Here is a 17,471-nt window from a genome sequence, read left to right as displayed (position 1 = left end):
GCCGCGGCCCCTGGGGGTCCATAAGAAGTTTGCCGGGGGCTGCCAAATTATGCAAAATTTCCTTCAGAATGTAATAAAAAGAAAATTGATGTATAATCCGAATATCGTATTGAAAAGTGAAATAAGAAAGATAAAGTTTTCCTATTTAGTTTTTATTTATTTATTTTGTATTTCTTCCTACATACAACTTTGTTAGTACAGAAGAAATAAATGTAAATATGCTACTTACACCGCAGTATTTACTTCTTTTATTCCAAAGCAATTTTAAGAAACTATTAATGCTTGGAATTTTAAAAATAATTAGGAAAAATAGTAGGCTTTGAAAATTTAAATATTTTTGCAAAAGTTATGCAAAATCCTTACGACAAGTGGGCGTTTTAGTTTTAGTTTAGTTTTAGCATCGACATTGGATCGATTTATCGACATGTTTCTTATTTTATTTTCTGTTAAAAATTAATGAGTTTTCATGTTTAATTGTGAAGTTTGAATGTTATTTAAATAGATAATGAAATAATAAAGTTATGATTTACATTTATTATATAAAAAATAAAGCAATAATAAAAAAATCAATTTATTATAGATAAATTATCAAATTATCAAATATAAATTATTATTAAAAAATGGGGGTCACAAAAAATTATGAAATATTTGGTGGGCGGCGATTATAAAAAGGTTAAGAACCACTGTCCTAGACCATCACTGATGCGGCCGGATGGCCGAGCGGTCAAGGTGGCAGCCTACCGCTCTGGGGGACCCGGGATCGAATCCGAACGGGTCGAATAATCCCCAGGATTTTTTCGGGGGGTGGTCCGTTCGGATATGTCGGGCCCCGTCCCTCACCACCCGGTCGCCCCATTGTGGGCCTGGCCGAACCCATAATGGGCTTTCTAAATGAGGCCCTCTTAGTGCCCACAGGGCGGAAAGAGTTAAAAAAAAAAAAAAAAAGACCATCACTGACACGCAATTAACTGATTGCCCCTGGAAGTCGGCTTCTTACAGAAACACAGCTTCCCTGTCATCAAATGTCACGGCACGCCAAAGTAAGAGTTGTAACATTTGGTGGTTAAAAAATTATGGCTTGCACGTAAATTCAGCTTCAAAATACAGCGACTTACAGTGCCACATTCGCTAAAATATTTTTTTGCAGCAGAAAACATTGTGTTTAGAATTCATTTCTTCAATGTATTTAGAAAAAAAATGGCATTTACAATGTTATGGCATTGCACACTTCATTTATTGTCATGTTACAGCAAATCATTCATTCTGATTCAGTTTAAAATGAGTTTTATGAATTGTTAACACACTTTGAAGCACTATATTTTTGTTTTTCAATCTCAGAACATATTTTCTGATTTTCATACTTATGTCAGAAGGTGGCAATTTTGCAATGATTTTTATTTTGTAAGATTTTCATTTCCTTAGTATTTCTTAATGTTGTTGGACATTTAATCAAGGATAAATCCTAAGAATTGGTAAAACGTTCCTGGTCAACATGGTAGCAAGAATTTTATACTTTATGATTTGAATTGTATTAAAACAGAAATAGGACATTACCTGGTTTCACTTCCATTGCTTTTTTGCAGGGTTTCTGATAAAGTATTCAATATTCAACCACCTGTTATCTTCATAGTCAAATAAGCAGCAAGATACATTCTTTCTGATAAGTGCTCCTGTGATTTATTAAAATATTTTTGAAACAAATTTTGGGATTCATCAAAACATTTACTTCTGAAGGGTTAATAAAATAAGTATGCATGCTATGTAGTTGGTTAAAATATACTTTTTTCTAATTGCTAATTGGTTGTTTTAAATAGAAACATTACCAATAACTAACTTTAATTAGTAGTTAACGCTTATGAACTATCATTCTTACTAAATAAACTTAGCATATTTCTAATTTGATAAAATCATATACAAAAATATTTAATTTCAAAATACTTTATTAATTTCCAATGGAAAATTTTTCAGCCCTACAGATACATTTAAAACCTTCAATATACAGTAGTTTTAAAAACAACATCATAAGCAATTTCCTTCTTGGAAATCAATAGCAACTTAGATAAAAGTTGTAAATAAGCTGCATCTTAATGCATGCAAATTTAGACTCTAAGATTGTAAGACTGATCTGTATTCTGGCTGGTATGGTAATCCTTTGTATAAGAGATTGGTCAAATTCATTATTATTTAAGAATAGTGAAAAATGAAATCCAATCTTTGAGTTTATGATTTGTATACTTAATACAAACCAATGAACATATCTGCTTGCAGCTATTTTTGTAATACCCTTAAAATTTTACTTAAAACAATTTAAAATTGTATATGGCATAAGTAATAATAATAATAATAATAATAAAAATAAAAACAATGTACGAAGTACACTCTTCAATCAGCTAAAATATTTACAAAATAAAATAATACTGTTTAAAATTGCAGTTGTTCACAAAATATATATTTAAGTACATTTTGTCTTATAAATTACACTGACCAATAACTTCTACTTTTAATTTTCAGTTTCTTTCACTTTAAGAATATGATCTTGTTTCAATTTATTCTGACAATTTACCATATCATCTAGTGCGATATGCAATGCAGAAACTTTTTCATGAGAAGGTCCTAGTTTACCTGCCAAATCATCAATGGCAGCATGTAAAGCTTGCAGTTTGATCCCAACATTTGTCATTGTGGAGGGAAACATACTATGTTCATTATAACATCCGTGAGATCCATTAACAAGACTTGACACAGGTATTGTTCCAAACATTTGAGGAAGTGTGGCATTTAAAGGTGATGCACAATGGAGAGGATGCATGTAGGCAGAAAAGGATTTATGATCAGAATTATTAGCACAAAGAGTAGATAATTCATTTTGAATAGAATTTTTGCTAGTTACAGCTTGGTTTGAGGTACCCATTGTAATGTTAGACTCAGAAGTATTTGAATAAAGTGATGATTGTGTATTTGCTGTAATTTGATGTGGAACAGCACAATAATTTTTACATTTCGATGAAGCCTTTGACTGATTTTTTTTTCTTTTATTTACTTGTGCATTTCTATGAGTTTCATTATTGATTTGTGGATATTGTGCAGAAGGAACCATTGTTGGAGGTATTAAAGAATATTCTCTTGGTTGTAGAGAAGGAATGATAGCGCCATGTTTTTCTCGTTGATGACGATGCATATTTCCTCTGAGTGTAAATGAACTACCACATGCTGTACATTTATGTGCTTTATTATTCTGATGAATTGCCATATGGGCACGAAGATTATGAGCTCGGGAGAGACCTTTACCACATATATTGCAAGAGAAGGGTTTGACTTCAGCATGAGATACCATGTGCATTTTTAATGTCTGTGGTTGTGCAAATGTTTTTCCACACTGCTCACATTTGAAATGCCGTACTGCACTATGAATTAATGTATGACGTTCCATGTTTGCTTTCAGAGAGAAATGTCTTCCACATGTTGGACACATGAATGGTTTAATGAGGCTATGAGTTATGCTGTGTGCTTTTAAATGATGATCCTTTAAGAATTTCATCCCACATACATCACACGAAAATCTCCGAATACGAGTATGAATAAGCATATGATCTCGTAACTGACTAGGATACTGGAATATACGTTCACAGACTTCACAGCTTAAATGTCGATGATGCATTTTATTAACCATGTCTTCCAAATAGAAAATTGTTTATTTCCACTCCATCTGAAAGAAAATTGTTTCAAATTTAAAAAATGAAATTTGTAAATAATTAAAAATTAAAAAAAACTCTTAATTAAAAATTTAAATATAAAATCTGTAAATAAAAGAACCGTATAGTCTAAGAAAATATACATTGATGTTTAGTTTCTACATTTTAAATAATTTTAACTTTTCTTAACAAAATTGAATCATTTTACATTATTCTCAATATCATTCATTTTGCTTATGTAAGTGGACACAGCAGCAGAATTTTTAGAAATGAGAGAGCTGACTTCTTTATGAAGGACTCACTTCAACCTCCATATACAGTATCTTTAAATGTATGCATCATGAAATGTCACTAGAAAACTGTTTCTAAGCAAATGATGTTGGACTTGTGGAACAATGAACTCAAGCAGAGCTAGTGTGACTAGAAAGTTCTTTCCTACTATATTTCAAAGATTGGCAGCCAAAAATTTTTTCACCAATTTCAAACTAACCAATTCCTCACCAGCCATAGGAAGTTTCATGCTTACATGGAAAGATTTAAGCTAAGACACACAGATTTGCATTTCTGTACTGTTGATGGTTGGCAGGATGTCAATCACATTATTTTTCACTGCTCCAACATGCAAAAAGAAAGAAAATATTTTCACCAGAAGCTTGGGGAAAGCTTGGCCAATTCCCCACAGTTCTCTTGCAAATTCCAGATTATCTTTTCTAGTTTTTGCACACTTTGCCAATTATTATTCCTTCTCATAATGTTCTCTTATGTTATGAATTTATGTAGTGCACTTAATTTTTGTATTCAGCTATATGTTGTTTTGCATATCAGTGTTTCATATTTGTTAACTTACTGCCATGTAATGCGTGTCAGAAACAAGGAGAAATATGCTTTAAATAAAAAATCTCGCATCTTACAAAATGTATATTTTGATATATGAAACCATACAATATTATGGTAATGTCAATATTATATCATCCAATTCTAAGAAAACTAAAAATTTTTGAATAAATATATTTTAGAACTTTAATATATTAGTTAGTTTTTCCAAAGGAATTTCAGAAATAAAATTACTCATACTACAATAGTAACTTAAACATTATATGATACTTGACAAAAATTTTGTTTCTTGTTCAAAGTTTTATAACATGAATGCTTACTAGGAGACTAAAAGACAATTTTATCGGATCTCAAACAAAAGTAATTTAGAATAACATTTGTGTGTAAAAATATTTAATCAAACAATTTTATATGAAAAATATAGTTACTAGAAAATTTGTTTTCAAAAATTATTCATCCAAAAGAAAAACTTAATTGAAACATCTAATACAAAAAAATATATTCATTTATAACTTCTCAATCTTTCTCATTTTTGCAAATATCACAAATATAATTAGCATATTGTGTTTATATAAAAGTATCTCATTCATACAACTAACTACACTTAATCATTTGATTTGATTTTCTTGCAGAGGAAATGTTAGAATGCCATAATATACCAAGGCTTCACTTTTGTGTTGTTTCAGTTAGCACTGTTTTCAATATTGTATTGTCAAACAATTAATACCAAAATTTCATTTTGAGTTGTAAAATTCCCATTTGCATTGTGTGATATTGCTAGCAATCACTGATTCTTAACTAGGCAACATTGAGCATTATGCTGAGATTAGCCTTTTTTGAACATTCTTTAAAATATGGATATATGGATGATATTGATGACATAAAAATAGTATTATTTGTTTATTTCACTGAAATATGTTTTAGAAATTTACTTTTAAATCTTCATACAGATGTAGCTTATAATAAAATTTTAACATTAAGTTTATAATGTTTTTGCACTCATTGCATCTGTAGTGAAATACTGATGATTTGAAAATTGTGTCTTCTTTTAACGTCCTTTTCGCACTCGGGAAACAACTGTCTTTACGGCGGAGTCGACCTTCTTTTCTAGGCTACTCTTCCGCCTCAATATGTAAAACACGGTTAAAAATATCCCCAAGGCTTTCGGCACAATCATTAAATTTAATTTACAAAAAATATAAATTATAATTAAAATTATAATTAAAACATGCCAGGACAGAATTCATACTTTAAATATTAAAATTCACAGAAGCAATCACAAAACCTTGTGTCTTCTTTTAACGTCCTTTTCGCACTCGGGAAACAACTGTCTTTACGGCGGAGTCGACCTTCTTTTGTAGGCTACTCTTCCGCCTCAATATGTAAAACACGGTTAAAAATATCCCCAAGGCTTTCGGCACAATCATTAAATTTAATTTACAAAAAATATAAATTATAATTAAAATTATAATTAAAACATGCCAGGACAGAATTCATACTTTAAATATTAAAATTCACAGAAATTGTGCCGAAAGCCTTGGGGATATTTTTAACCGTGTTTTACATATTGAGGCGGAAGAGTAGCCTACAAAAGAAGGTCGACTCCGCCGTAAAGACAGTTGTTTCCCGAGTGCGAAAAGGACGTTAAAAGAAGACACAAGGTTTTGTGATTGCTTCTGTGAATTTTAATATTTAAAGTATGAATTCTGTCCTGGCATGTTTTAATTATAATTTTAATTATAATTTATATTTTTTGTAACATTAAGTTTATAATGTTTTTGCACTCATTGCATCTGTAGTGAAATACTGATGATTTGAAAATTTGTTGTATTTAATAGTTACTTTAACAGTCAGGCTAAAAACTGAGCAGTGAAGGTTTGTGCTGTCTAATATGGGATGCTGAGTTACAGTAGCATAATTAGAATAATTATTGTCATTGGCCTGGCAAGAGTTAATTCACAACAAGCTCTAATCACCTGTTATACACGGACAGGCTAATTCGTTGCGCATGCACGACGTGGTTTTCCGTAAATCCGTTCGAACCTACGATTGAACTGAAAATTTAAACAACGTGTGTAACGAACTGATATTTAACGGATATCGAACATCCATATAGAAACTGATTGAAACCTGAAGCACAAAAGCCCAGAAGGGGTTTGAAAACATTCGTCTGTCGATATTTATGCGTGATCACACCTTAAAAGGTTCTGGATACATAATTTTTGATGTAATTCTGGTATGATAAGTAGTGAGTTATTTAATTAGAATAATATTAGGGGAGACCAGAATTAGAACATGCAAACTTATATTCGCTCCTGAACCAGTGTAGATATAGACACAATGTGGATGAAGATTAAAATTTTAGATATTGTATATACAATTGTGTAAGTGCATTTAACACATTCAAATTATTTTCCTATGCTTGTTTGATTTTTTATTTTATTTATTTATTTACAAAGCTAAGGGGATCCTTCCCTGGTTACGTAAGATAACTGCTGAGTAACAACTACAATTTTTCATAAACAAACAATATATATGGCATTCAATATTAAAATAAATAATTCAATATTCAAAAGTTTTGTCTTTTTCATATTTAAAATTTACAGGTCACAGAGTATTCTGTACCTGTGCTTTGATTCAATAACTTATTCCTGCCATGCAGCCACATTGTTTGTAACAGTACTGCTAAACAGTACAGTGCAGTCTCAAGAATTTTGTCAAATCATGAGACATGCTGGCTGAATGAGAGAGAATTCTCTGAGTGAGAGGTGTGGTAGATGACACTGCACTGTTAAAAGTGTTGCTGCAAGAGTCCTGTGGCATACACATACCCTAATAAATTGTTTTCATTTTGTATACTACAGTGGACCTTCGTTAAGTGCTGCTCACTATACCGTGCACTTGGTTATAGCGCGGGCGATGTTTGCAACGTGATAAGCTCAAACACATTTATACAGGTCCGTGGAGCGTTAGTGAGTAGCGCATTTTATTGTTACTGCGTATTGAGTAATTGTGTATGTATTGAGTTTCTGCAGGTATTTTGAATAGTGTTTAATTATTATATGCATGATGAGTAAAAGAAAAGCTTACAGTGTGAAAGAAAAGCTTGACATTATTGCTAAAGTAAAGAGGTAAACTGCGTTACACAGCACAGCTCGGTATAATGCGGTTCACCTTATAACGCGGGTGTTGTTTTCTGCCTGACATGCGCGTTATATCGGGGGGGTCCACTGTATTTTGATCAGTGCTGGTTTTAATAAAATCATTAATTTTAATCGTGTATAACAATTTATATAATACTCAACCAAATGATTATTACCATAATTAATCAGGCTATAAATTTGCTATTAATAATGATTAGATATTATAAAGTCAATCTGCACAGCAGGGTGTATAACCAAAATAACTGACTTACATGAACCTTTAACTACTACGTAATATGAATTCTCACTTAGAAATTAAATGTTTTCTTAACCCCTTCCAGGTTCTTAGATATTAAGTAATTTGGTATTTAGAGGTAGATTTATCAAGCTTTGGGAAGATTATTATAATTTATATAATTACTATGTAATAAAAATTGACACATTATTTTGTGATTTTTTTTCTGGTGCTGTAGTCTGCAATGAATTTCACAAGCTGCTAGTGAAACTCATTTGGTTTTATTTTTACAGGAAGAGTTACAATTCAGTATTGCAGATGTATGATTTTTCATCTTACATTTTATTATTACTTCATCTATTTTTGGTATAGTCATGAGTGTAAAAGTACATACCTGCTGGAAATTACCAAAAAGTTGAAGAAAAGTATAACATTGGTTGTAATCTAGCACCTACATCTGTGAAAAGTATTTGAAATCATGATAAGAGTAAAATAAAACAAGCTGCTAAATCTGCAATTTCAAATGCTAAACCGACCTGCACAAGCAGTGTTCTGATGATGAAAATGCTATATGTATGGATACAGAATCAAGTTGCGCACAGAATACTGTTAAGTAAATGGTAATATAGACAAAAGCAAAAAGTTTTGATTTTAAAAAATTTAACCTGCAATGATAGTTGCAGGTTCTAGTGCTACCAATAAAGAAAAACATTTGAGCTAGTCAATATTGGTTGAGCAATTCAAATTTTCTGTAAATCTACATAGCATTCCATTAAAGGGTAAAGCAGCCAGTGCAAATACCATGCATAGAAACATACAAGAAAGACATCAGCCATACATGAAGTGTTTAACAGGCAGAAAAGAGGGTAAGGAAAAGGCGAGGAGAAGGAGGGAGATAGACAGTAGAGAAATGTAGGATCCCTCTGAACAGCATACATATGGCTATAGCATCCTTTATGTTTGATGATGGCATGCAGTTTTTAGGCTGCAAGGTCATAGTCCCTCAAAGGGTCTAAAAGAAAACCTGAGTGTAGCAAACACCAATAATTGAGTGCCACCACGAATAGCTAAGTGTAGAAGTTAGTGCCAAGTGGCTGTTAATAGGAAGACTTATATCTACTTAATACTAATAAAATTGAACGTGATCGTGAATCTTAATACTACTTAACAGCTAGACAGACAGCGTGAAAAGCAAATGTACACAATGACAAACTAGACGAGACAAACAGACCAACAAAGACAAACGAGCAAGACCCCAAAAAACTTTATTTATTATTATTTTTTTTATGTATTTATTTATATTTAAACATTAATTTACTAACTAAACTAACCTACCATAACCTAAGACAAACCTAACCAAACAACTGAAGCTAACAAACCCTAATCTAATTCAATCTAACCTATCATAACCTAACCTGAAACCATGCTAAGAGCTTATCTAACTTACAATCAAGACTAATGGAATTTACACCGAAAAAGAAGACAGAAAATAACAATTAAAATACAAAGTTGAAAGGCAGCTAAATACCGACAGTTGAAACAAAGCAAGGGAAATCTAATTGCCATCTGTGTCGCTGGAGTGAGTGCTTTCAAGAACCCCACTAAGAGATATAAATGCGAGTAGATGATGGAGCAGTGTACATGTGTGAATGAGTTGGTGCAGGTTGCAAGGCCAGTTATACCCTTCAAGAATAGCAGCTCTCATTAAACTATCCCTAATGTGATTGTACCTATTGCAGCGAAAAACTAAGTGAAGTGGTGTTTGGTCGTCCTGAATATTGCTGTAGTATAGTGTAGTATATTGCTGTAGAATATTCATGAGTATTGCTTAAAGTTGCCATGTCCTGTAAGTAGCTGAGTGAGGGTGTAACTAGGGTACAAGTAGAGAAGAATTGCAGTAGTGTCAACTTTGGGGATGAAAGTATAGGTGAGCCTACCAGTGGTGTCATGATTCTAGCTGTCTTGCCAGAGAATGAAGATTTGCTTCTTGACGTGATTGTTGATGTACAAGGTAGGAATGTAACTGAAAGTACTAGTGACTAAAGACTTTGCAGCTTACAAATACCATAGCTTCAGAACATCTCTGCAAACAACTGAGAGTGATAATTGTGCCACTGTGGCTGTACACTATATTTTTTGTAAATATTAATTTAAGTTTAGTTTAGTAGTTCTCTCTACCCTTTGTCCTATTGTTCTACTCCTCCTAGAACTTTCTTATCTAATCCCTGTCCCTTGGGGTGGGAGGACCAGTTCCGAGAAATGTGTGAAACAAAGAAGTGGACAGGACCCCGAGAACAAGTAACACAATGGATGGGTCATTCTTTTGCTGGACATCGAAGTGTATGGATGAGGCGAGAATGCTCCGAGTTGCATTAGCAACAACCAGAGATATCGGAAATAAGTTAAGAAAAAGAATCCTGTTTTAATAGTAGTATCAACGACAGTGGAAGGAAAAAAACACTAAGTACTGAAGAAGAGAACAGGCCATTTTTCCAAGAATAACTCGTGGTATCCCATCCAATCATATGCATAGTTCAATACGCCGAAAACCCCGGGTATCCCTATTCCTATTTTATATATATTTTTCTGTCCTCTTATTTCTATCCTTTCTCTTTCATTAGTATTAATTTAGTATATAAGTTTAGTTTTAAGGTTTCCAGCCTCATATTGTTGTGATTGGGATCTGTACTGTACATGCACTTTGGATATAATGAACTATTGTTCTAGCTGTAATCTCATATACTATTGTATTACCATGACATTGGAATCCACAATTAAGAATCTGTATAAATAAGATAAAAATGCGAAATTGTTTTAATTGTGAAAATATATCAAATTATTTTTATCATCGTATCCTGTCTGCCTTTGTGGTAAATTTTAATTTCCCGCTAAACTTTCACACCACTCACTTGCCAAATCGACTAACTCCATAAAACAAAAAGTGGAGAAAAGTGACAAAATAATATACATTATTTTTTAAAATTTCTTTTAAAATATAAATTCAAATAAACATTGTAGAATGTATTATTGTAGATGTAGTTTTTATTTAATGACATATAAAATGTATAAAATAGCATAGATATGCTATAATTGTCATTATTATTATGATTTTGGTGTGATCGGCAGAGTTTTGATTTGATTTATATCATCTTCTAATATTAATAACTTATTTCATTTATAATTTCAATTTTTCTGAACTAAATGCACTTATGTACAGTACAGTACATAATTGGCATTAGTAATATTTGATTCTATATAATGAAACAACAAAAAAATTAGTCACATTTTGCATTTCATTTGACAAAATTAATTCTGCATATAGGGAAATAAAATAAAATTTTCTATATTACAACTACAAACTTATCTTGTGTACAAGTATATTTCTTTTAAGAATATCTCACAAAACTTTGTTTCTATTAAAAAATATCAACATCAGAGATTAGGAACCTGTATCTGGATAATATCTAGTTATTAATAAAAACTTTTAGTAAAAGAGACTTTAGAACTTTACAATAAATTCTTTTATGCCAGAAAGAGAGAAAGTTTCTTTTGAATATGTTAATGATATCTTCAGCATATGCAATGCACATACATTTGTGATTATAAAACAGATGTAAAGGATAAAAACAGAATTTACAAAATTAGTCCAGATTGTTCTCAGAGAAAATTGTAATGCAAACGGGCAACTTTATTTATTTCATGAGGTTAATCAATAATTCTATTGCTTTCATATAACACAAAATGCATTTTCTTACTATTTGTTATTTTGACTGTAGATTTTGATAATGAAGAAGTATAAAAAAAAGTCTACTATTTTATTTTTCTCATTTTACAAAACTTGCTTTTTTATTTTGTTTTCATATTTTGGTTCTGATATAAATTCAATCAGAAGTTCCAGAATACAAATATATTCTGGAACTTTACCATTAAAGTCAAAATAACAGAAGAGAAAATATAACAAAAATATTCTTTTATGTTCAATTTGTTTTTCATCATAAATTAGATAAAATTAGACACTCTTTAATTTGTAATAAACTTAAATAATATATAAAATTCAAGATTTATTTGAAACTACTAGTAAGAAGATAAAAGTTTTTAAAATGACTAGCCTGTAATTCATTGTTCAAACACATCTAACACATTATCATATATCAAAGTACACTTGAACACAATCATTTAAATGGAATATCTCTTTCAATTTTTTTTTTATACAGAATGCTTTTATAATCAAATTAGAAATATGAAAAAAAATATATATACAGTCAAACCTGTTTTTATGCGGGGGATAGGGACCGCATTAAAAAAAACGCATTAAAAAAAATCTCACGAAACTTCACGAATGGCTGTAAATAATAGTTTTCGCAACACAATTTTAAAAATAATTTTTTTATGCGGTCAACAGGGACCGCATAAAAAAAAGTCTCACATAGAAAATAACTCAAAACCGTACGAAATAGAATTTATTGACAACAGATGTCAGCACTTGACTGCATCGTCTGGTCTATCGTCTGTTTTACATATTTTTGTCCAGGTGGTGTTTTGTTGACTTAAAAAGTAAATTATTTCATTTTTCGCATATTCATGCAATAATATTACTATAATAAGTTCATTTATGCTATAATAAGTTTATTTAGCTATAATAAGTCAACGTGAGACATGACGAATCGCACGAGACTAGTCGCCAACTATACCGCACAAATTAAAAATTCGCATTAAAAAAATCGCACAAATAAAAATCGCACATAAAAAGAGCGCATAAAAACAGGTTTGACTGTATATAATTTAATATTTTTCTTATGCTCATTTTATGTTCTATGAAAAAAAATATTCAAATAAATTTTTATAATACATTTTGGTGCAATAATGATTCTCTCTCTATTTTAAATTAATTTTTTAATAGAATAAATTATTTCTATAGAATAAAAATATATGAATTTATTCCATTACATCAGGTCTGACCAACTTATAATGATATGTGGTCTACTTTCATGAATTAAAAATATCAATGATCTACCTCCACATTTTCATTCCTTTGTAAAAGTTTATTAGGTTGAACAAATTTATAAAATAAAGTTATGCTGCAAAGCATAGTTAAATATATTTATATAAAATATTTATTAGTTATATTTGTATGTATTATTAGTTATATTTGTATTATATTTATTGTACTATAACAACATTTCAGGTTATCTTTTTTAGTAATCATACTGCAGGCATAAATTAAGCAGCAGCAGTTTATATTTCACTGTAAAATAGTATTTTATTTCACATTCATCATGAAAACAACAAGTTTTTACTTCTTTGGTGCATTCATTTTACACAAAGCTGAAACTATTAAGGACAAAACAAAGCAATTTCTAAAATAATAAATATTTTAACTATGACCATCAATATAAAGAGCACATTCCATTTTTCCCATGTTATACCCTATTCACACTACATTTTAAGCAAGATTAAGGTTTAAGCAGAATTAAGTTAAATTGCATTGCCGAAAAGAAGATTAACTACTTGTTCACACTAGGTAATTAAAGTGAATTATTCTCTTAGCCCTCAAGCGGGTGTACTCAATATTACATTTTAAATAAAATCAAACTTTTGCATATTTTTGATAAATCATCATAAATTAATTTATATTTAGAAATTTAAAATATAAATAACTTATTTAAAATGCATAAGACATTAGTTAGGAATTATTAACATTTATTATCAGTGATGATGTCGTTGGCAGCACGATTCTTTCAATGTTTATATCACTTTAGTGACAGAACTGTGATAAGAATGCATTCTCGACAGAAATTATTATTATTATTATTTAAACTTCTTGTGCTGAAGCAGCATATACATGCTATCAGAGAAGAGTATTGTTTGTTCGAACATTTGTACCAGTACATCTGCTTCCGTCATTATTTTTGAACTTGTGGCAGATCTCGAGGAAAGCTTGAAGTGACTTAAACTTCTTTGAGAAAGCGATTTAAACTGAGCCGGTTGTTGGTAGTTAAACTGGTTTAACGTTAAGTCAGTTCTGTTCATATTTCATACCTTAAGTTGGCTTAGTCGTTTAAGTTGGCTTAAAATATACAGTGTGAATAGGGTATTACTTGTTCAATATCTCTACACAGGACTGTCAAGAGGGAAAGCTAGGGATTTTTCCCAAGCTCATTGAAAACTTAGGGGCCCATTCCCCCTAATTATAAATTAAAAGTTGTTTTGATAGCAAAACATAAAATTTTTAAAAACTGCTTCTTATTATTAAAGAAACATTCTATGTATTCCATTTAAAAAAAAAAAATGTCAAAAGAGACTTGCTAAAGGGCAGAAGGGCTCACTCTATCTCCATGGGTACTATAGAAGCTACCTGTCTATACATGTGCTTTTACTGTGCTGTAATCTGAAAAAGAACTACTACATGTCTCATAGAACAGCACTTTAAACCTATTAAGGTAGTCAAAAAAAAAATATATAACTAACATTTTCATAAAAATTACAAGTGTTTTTCACATTTTAATGAGCTGTGTTACCAGCTATTGACCATAACTGATACAACTGACTAATTGGCCACAATCTGTATGCCAGCTAGGCCTGCATTATATAACTACAATATATTTTTAAACATACTCTTTTAAATATTTATTTTCAAATTTATTCTTTCAATGAATGAGCAATTATTTATTGTGACATCACCACAATGCTGGGCTAAAATTTTTAATTTATTTAATTTAAAATATATGCTTTCCATCTCAAATTAGTACTGTAGTGGCTTGCTCATGATCATCATACTTTTCTGTTAGCAATGAAGTTGTGCCAATCATCTGTTTAACTCATTTCAGGGGAAAAGTTTTGAATTGAAATAATGTGACTTCTGGTTTGCATGGAAGTTTATATATAGTTAATCAGGGCCTCATACCCCTAGGCTTTCCATATCTGGTCTTGAATTCATGTATCTAACTTTGTTCTTGAGAGTAAGGACAGACTAATGGACAATGGTGGGAATTTATAGATCTACAATTTTTCAAATTGCAGCCCAATGAATATGCCACATTAAATGAAATTCAGAATAATGTTCTATTGAATGAACAATATTAAAACATGTAAATTTTTCACAATAAAATGATATCATACTTTATAAACTTTGACTTTGCAACCTTTTATTTATTTATTATTTACTCCCAATTCTACATTCTAATAATTTTTTTTTTTCATTTATAAGAATACCAGAATCAGTTTTTAAGAAGATAATTTCAATCTTCTTAAAAATTTATACCAGTATTCTTATAAATGAAAAACAATTATTAATAGATAGAATTTTGTGGGACTATATTTATATAATTCAGAATACGTGAAGATATACATAATTATCTTTTACAGAGAAACTGTTTACTTTTTATATGTTCATGCAAATAATACTTTACTCCCAATCACATATTTGTATATATATATAAGAAAACAGGATGATTGTTATTCTGCAATACTTTAAAATAGCAAACAAATTTTTGGTTTAAATATCAGGTAATTATTTATCATAAGACTATACTATTCTAATTATAATTGTTATTATACCATAATTATTATTCTAAATGTGTAATACTGTAAAAAATAGCATATTTTAAGTCTATTTTTACTACCATATACGCCATAAACATAACTGACGCGGGGTATAATATCCGAAATGCATATTCCATTTGATTAAAGCCTATTTTTACACCATTCCTGTATGATAAATCCATTATAGCAATTTTATGCTCACATAGTAGACATCAATATAACCAACACAAGAAGCTTTTAAATCAAATATATTATATTTAGCTATTTTACTTAATAAAATTATTTCGGTTCTTGCACATAAAATTACATAAATTCTTAAAAAGCTTAATAACTTAGAAATTGTAACATTTGTAGATAATCTAGGATATTATCAAATTCACAAAATGATTCCTACCTAATTGTACCTATTATTATTACATAATAGTAGTTATAATAATAGTTATAGAAGTTACAATTATATAGATACACAAAAATTCTGAAAAGAAAATTTATAGAAAATTAACAGCAAACATTTTTTTAACAAATAAAAAAACATTCATAGAGCAAAAAATAATCTATTTTTAACCATTTTTTAAATAATGCAACTAATACTAAAAAGTCACTTATACAAGTACCATATTCCATTTTAAAATCTAGTTTGTATTGATTTCATTTGATAACTGTCTTATCAAATAAAGATAATTTTAAATGATTACTAGAGAATTTCCAAAAATATCATCTTTGAAATAATTTAGTGCAGAATATATTTAAATTCTAAATAACATTTTTCATATTTTTATTTCTGAAGTTCGTAGGAGTTTGTAAACAAAACATTCATTTTTAAATGAACAAGTCACTTTTTAAAATGATTTTCAACTATTACCAATTTAAAAAGATGTATGAAATTAAGACAACAGTAAATAATAATGTTATTGTTATTATTATAGCATATGGAGCTAGATCCTTTTAGTGTAGGTCAATAAACTAGCCAAACATTAAATAGTATAGAAAACATAAAGCAAAAAAAAAAAAAAAAAAAAAAACAAACAGCAGCATGAAGACATTAATGATGATAAGATTTATTCACGTGTATGCAGCACTTATCAAGGGATAAAAACGAGTTAATAATTGTATTAAGGGTTGTCAATTGTAATAAATTCATATGTAAATCTCGTGTTTAACTTTTTAAATTGTCTTAATAAATCGACTGTATGGAAATATGGGTTTTATGCTTATTTCTTCGATAATTAAAATGGAAACGAAAATATAACTCACGTTGGAGCGAAGTGTTAATTCCTATTGTATTTTATCATGTTTTTTGCGTGCAATCATCAATGCGGAAGCGAGCTAAATTCTAATGACAAACATTTAAATCTTCGCAAACTCCCGAAAGATGCTCAGACGATTATCAGATTAAATTCCGCCATGTGTCGCTTTGAGTGAAATCGTCGAAAATTTTGTATAAGAAAATATATATATACATATTTTGAAAAAAGTATATTTTAATTATTTTATAATAGTTGAATATTATTATTTTTATATTATTATTATTTTTGAAATGATAACTTTGAATGGGTTTTTTTTTTTTTTTAAATTCTTTCCGTCCAGTGGGCACTAAGAAGACCTCTTATAGCAAGCCCATTATGGGTTTGGCCAGGCCCACAATGGGGCGGCCGGGTGGTGAGGGACGGGGACCAAGCATATCCGGACGGACCGGCCCCCCGAAGAATTCCTGGGGATTTTTCGACCCGTCCGGATTCGATCTTGGGTCCCCCAGGGTGTCAGGCTGCTAACCTTGATCGCTCGGCCATCCGGCCGCTTAAATGGGTATATTGAATGGTTATATGAAAGCCCGAATTAAAATTTCGAGTAAAGGATTCGTTACCGAAGTGAATTATTCCGTTTCGTTTCTACATTGTTGACGTAAATTAGGGCCTAGATTAAATTGTCGCTGAGAGGAAATTCACTTTTCCTTTTTTCCGAATGAGTTTTTTAGTCATTAGATAGCGGCACGAGAATGAATTGTTTCCAATTGGAAGATTCGGG

General features: G+C 30.3%; 1 protein-coding gene across 1 annotated transcript; it reads right to left on the bottom strand.

Moving 5' to 3' along the window:
* Positions 1 to 1,922: 1,922 nt before the first annotated feature.
* On the bottom strand, positions 1,923 to 16,854 carry LOC136976381 (zinc finger protein 652-like). The gene is made up of 2 exons (XM_067271628.1): positions 16,701 to 16,854; positions 1,923 to 3,706 (listed from the first exon to the last, which is right to left on the bottom strand). Exon 2 carries the CDS (start codon positions 3,668 to 3,670, stop codon positions 2,501 to 2,503), a length of 1,170 nt encoding a protein of 389 aa, XP_067127729.1. The 5' UTR covers positions 3,671 to 3,706; positions 16,701 to 16,854; the 3' UTR covers positions 1,923 to 2,500.
* Positions 16,855 to 17,471: the final 617 nt, after the last annotated feature.

This window comes from Centruroides vittatus, unplaced genomic scaffold, assembly GCF_030686945.1.
Source record: "Centruroides vittatus isolate TY-2023 unplaced genomic scaffold, ASM3068694v2 contig_400, whole genome shotgun sequence".
Lineage (NCBI taxonomy): Eukaryota > Metazoa > Arthropoda > Arachnida > Scorpiones > Buthidae > Centruroides > Centruroides vittatus.
This window is presented reverse-complemented; position numbering and strand designations above follow the sequence as displayed.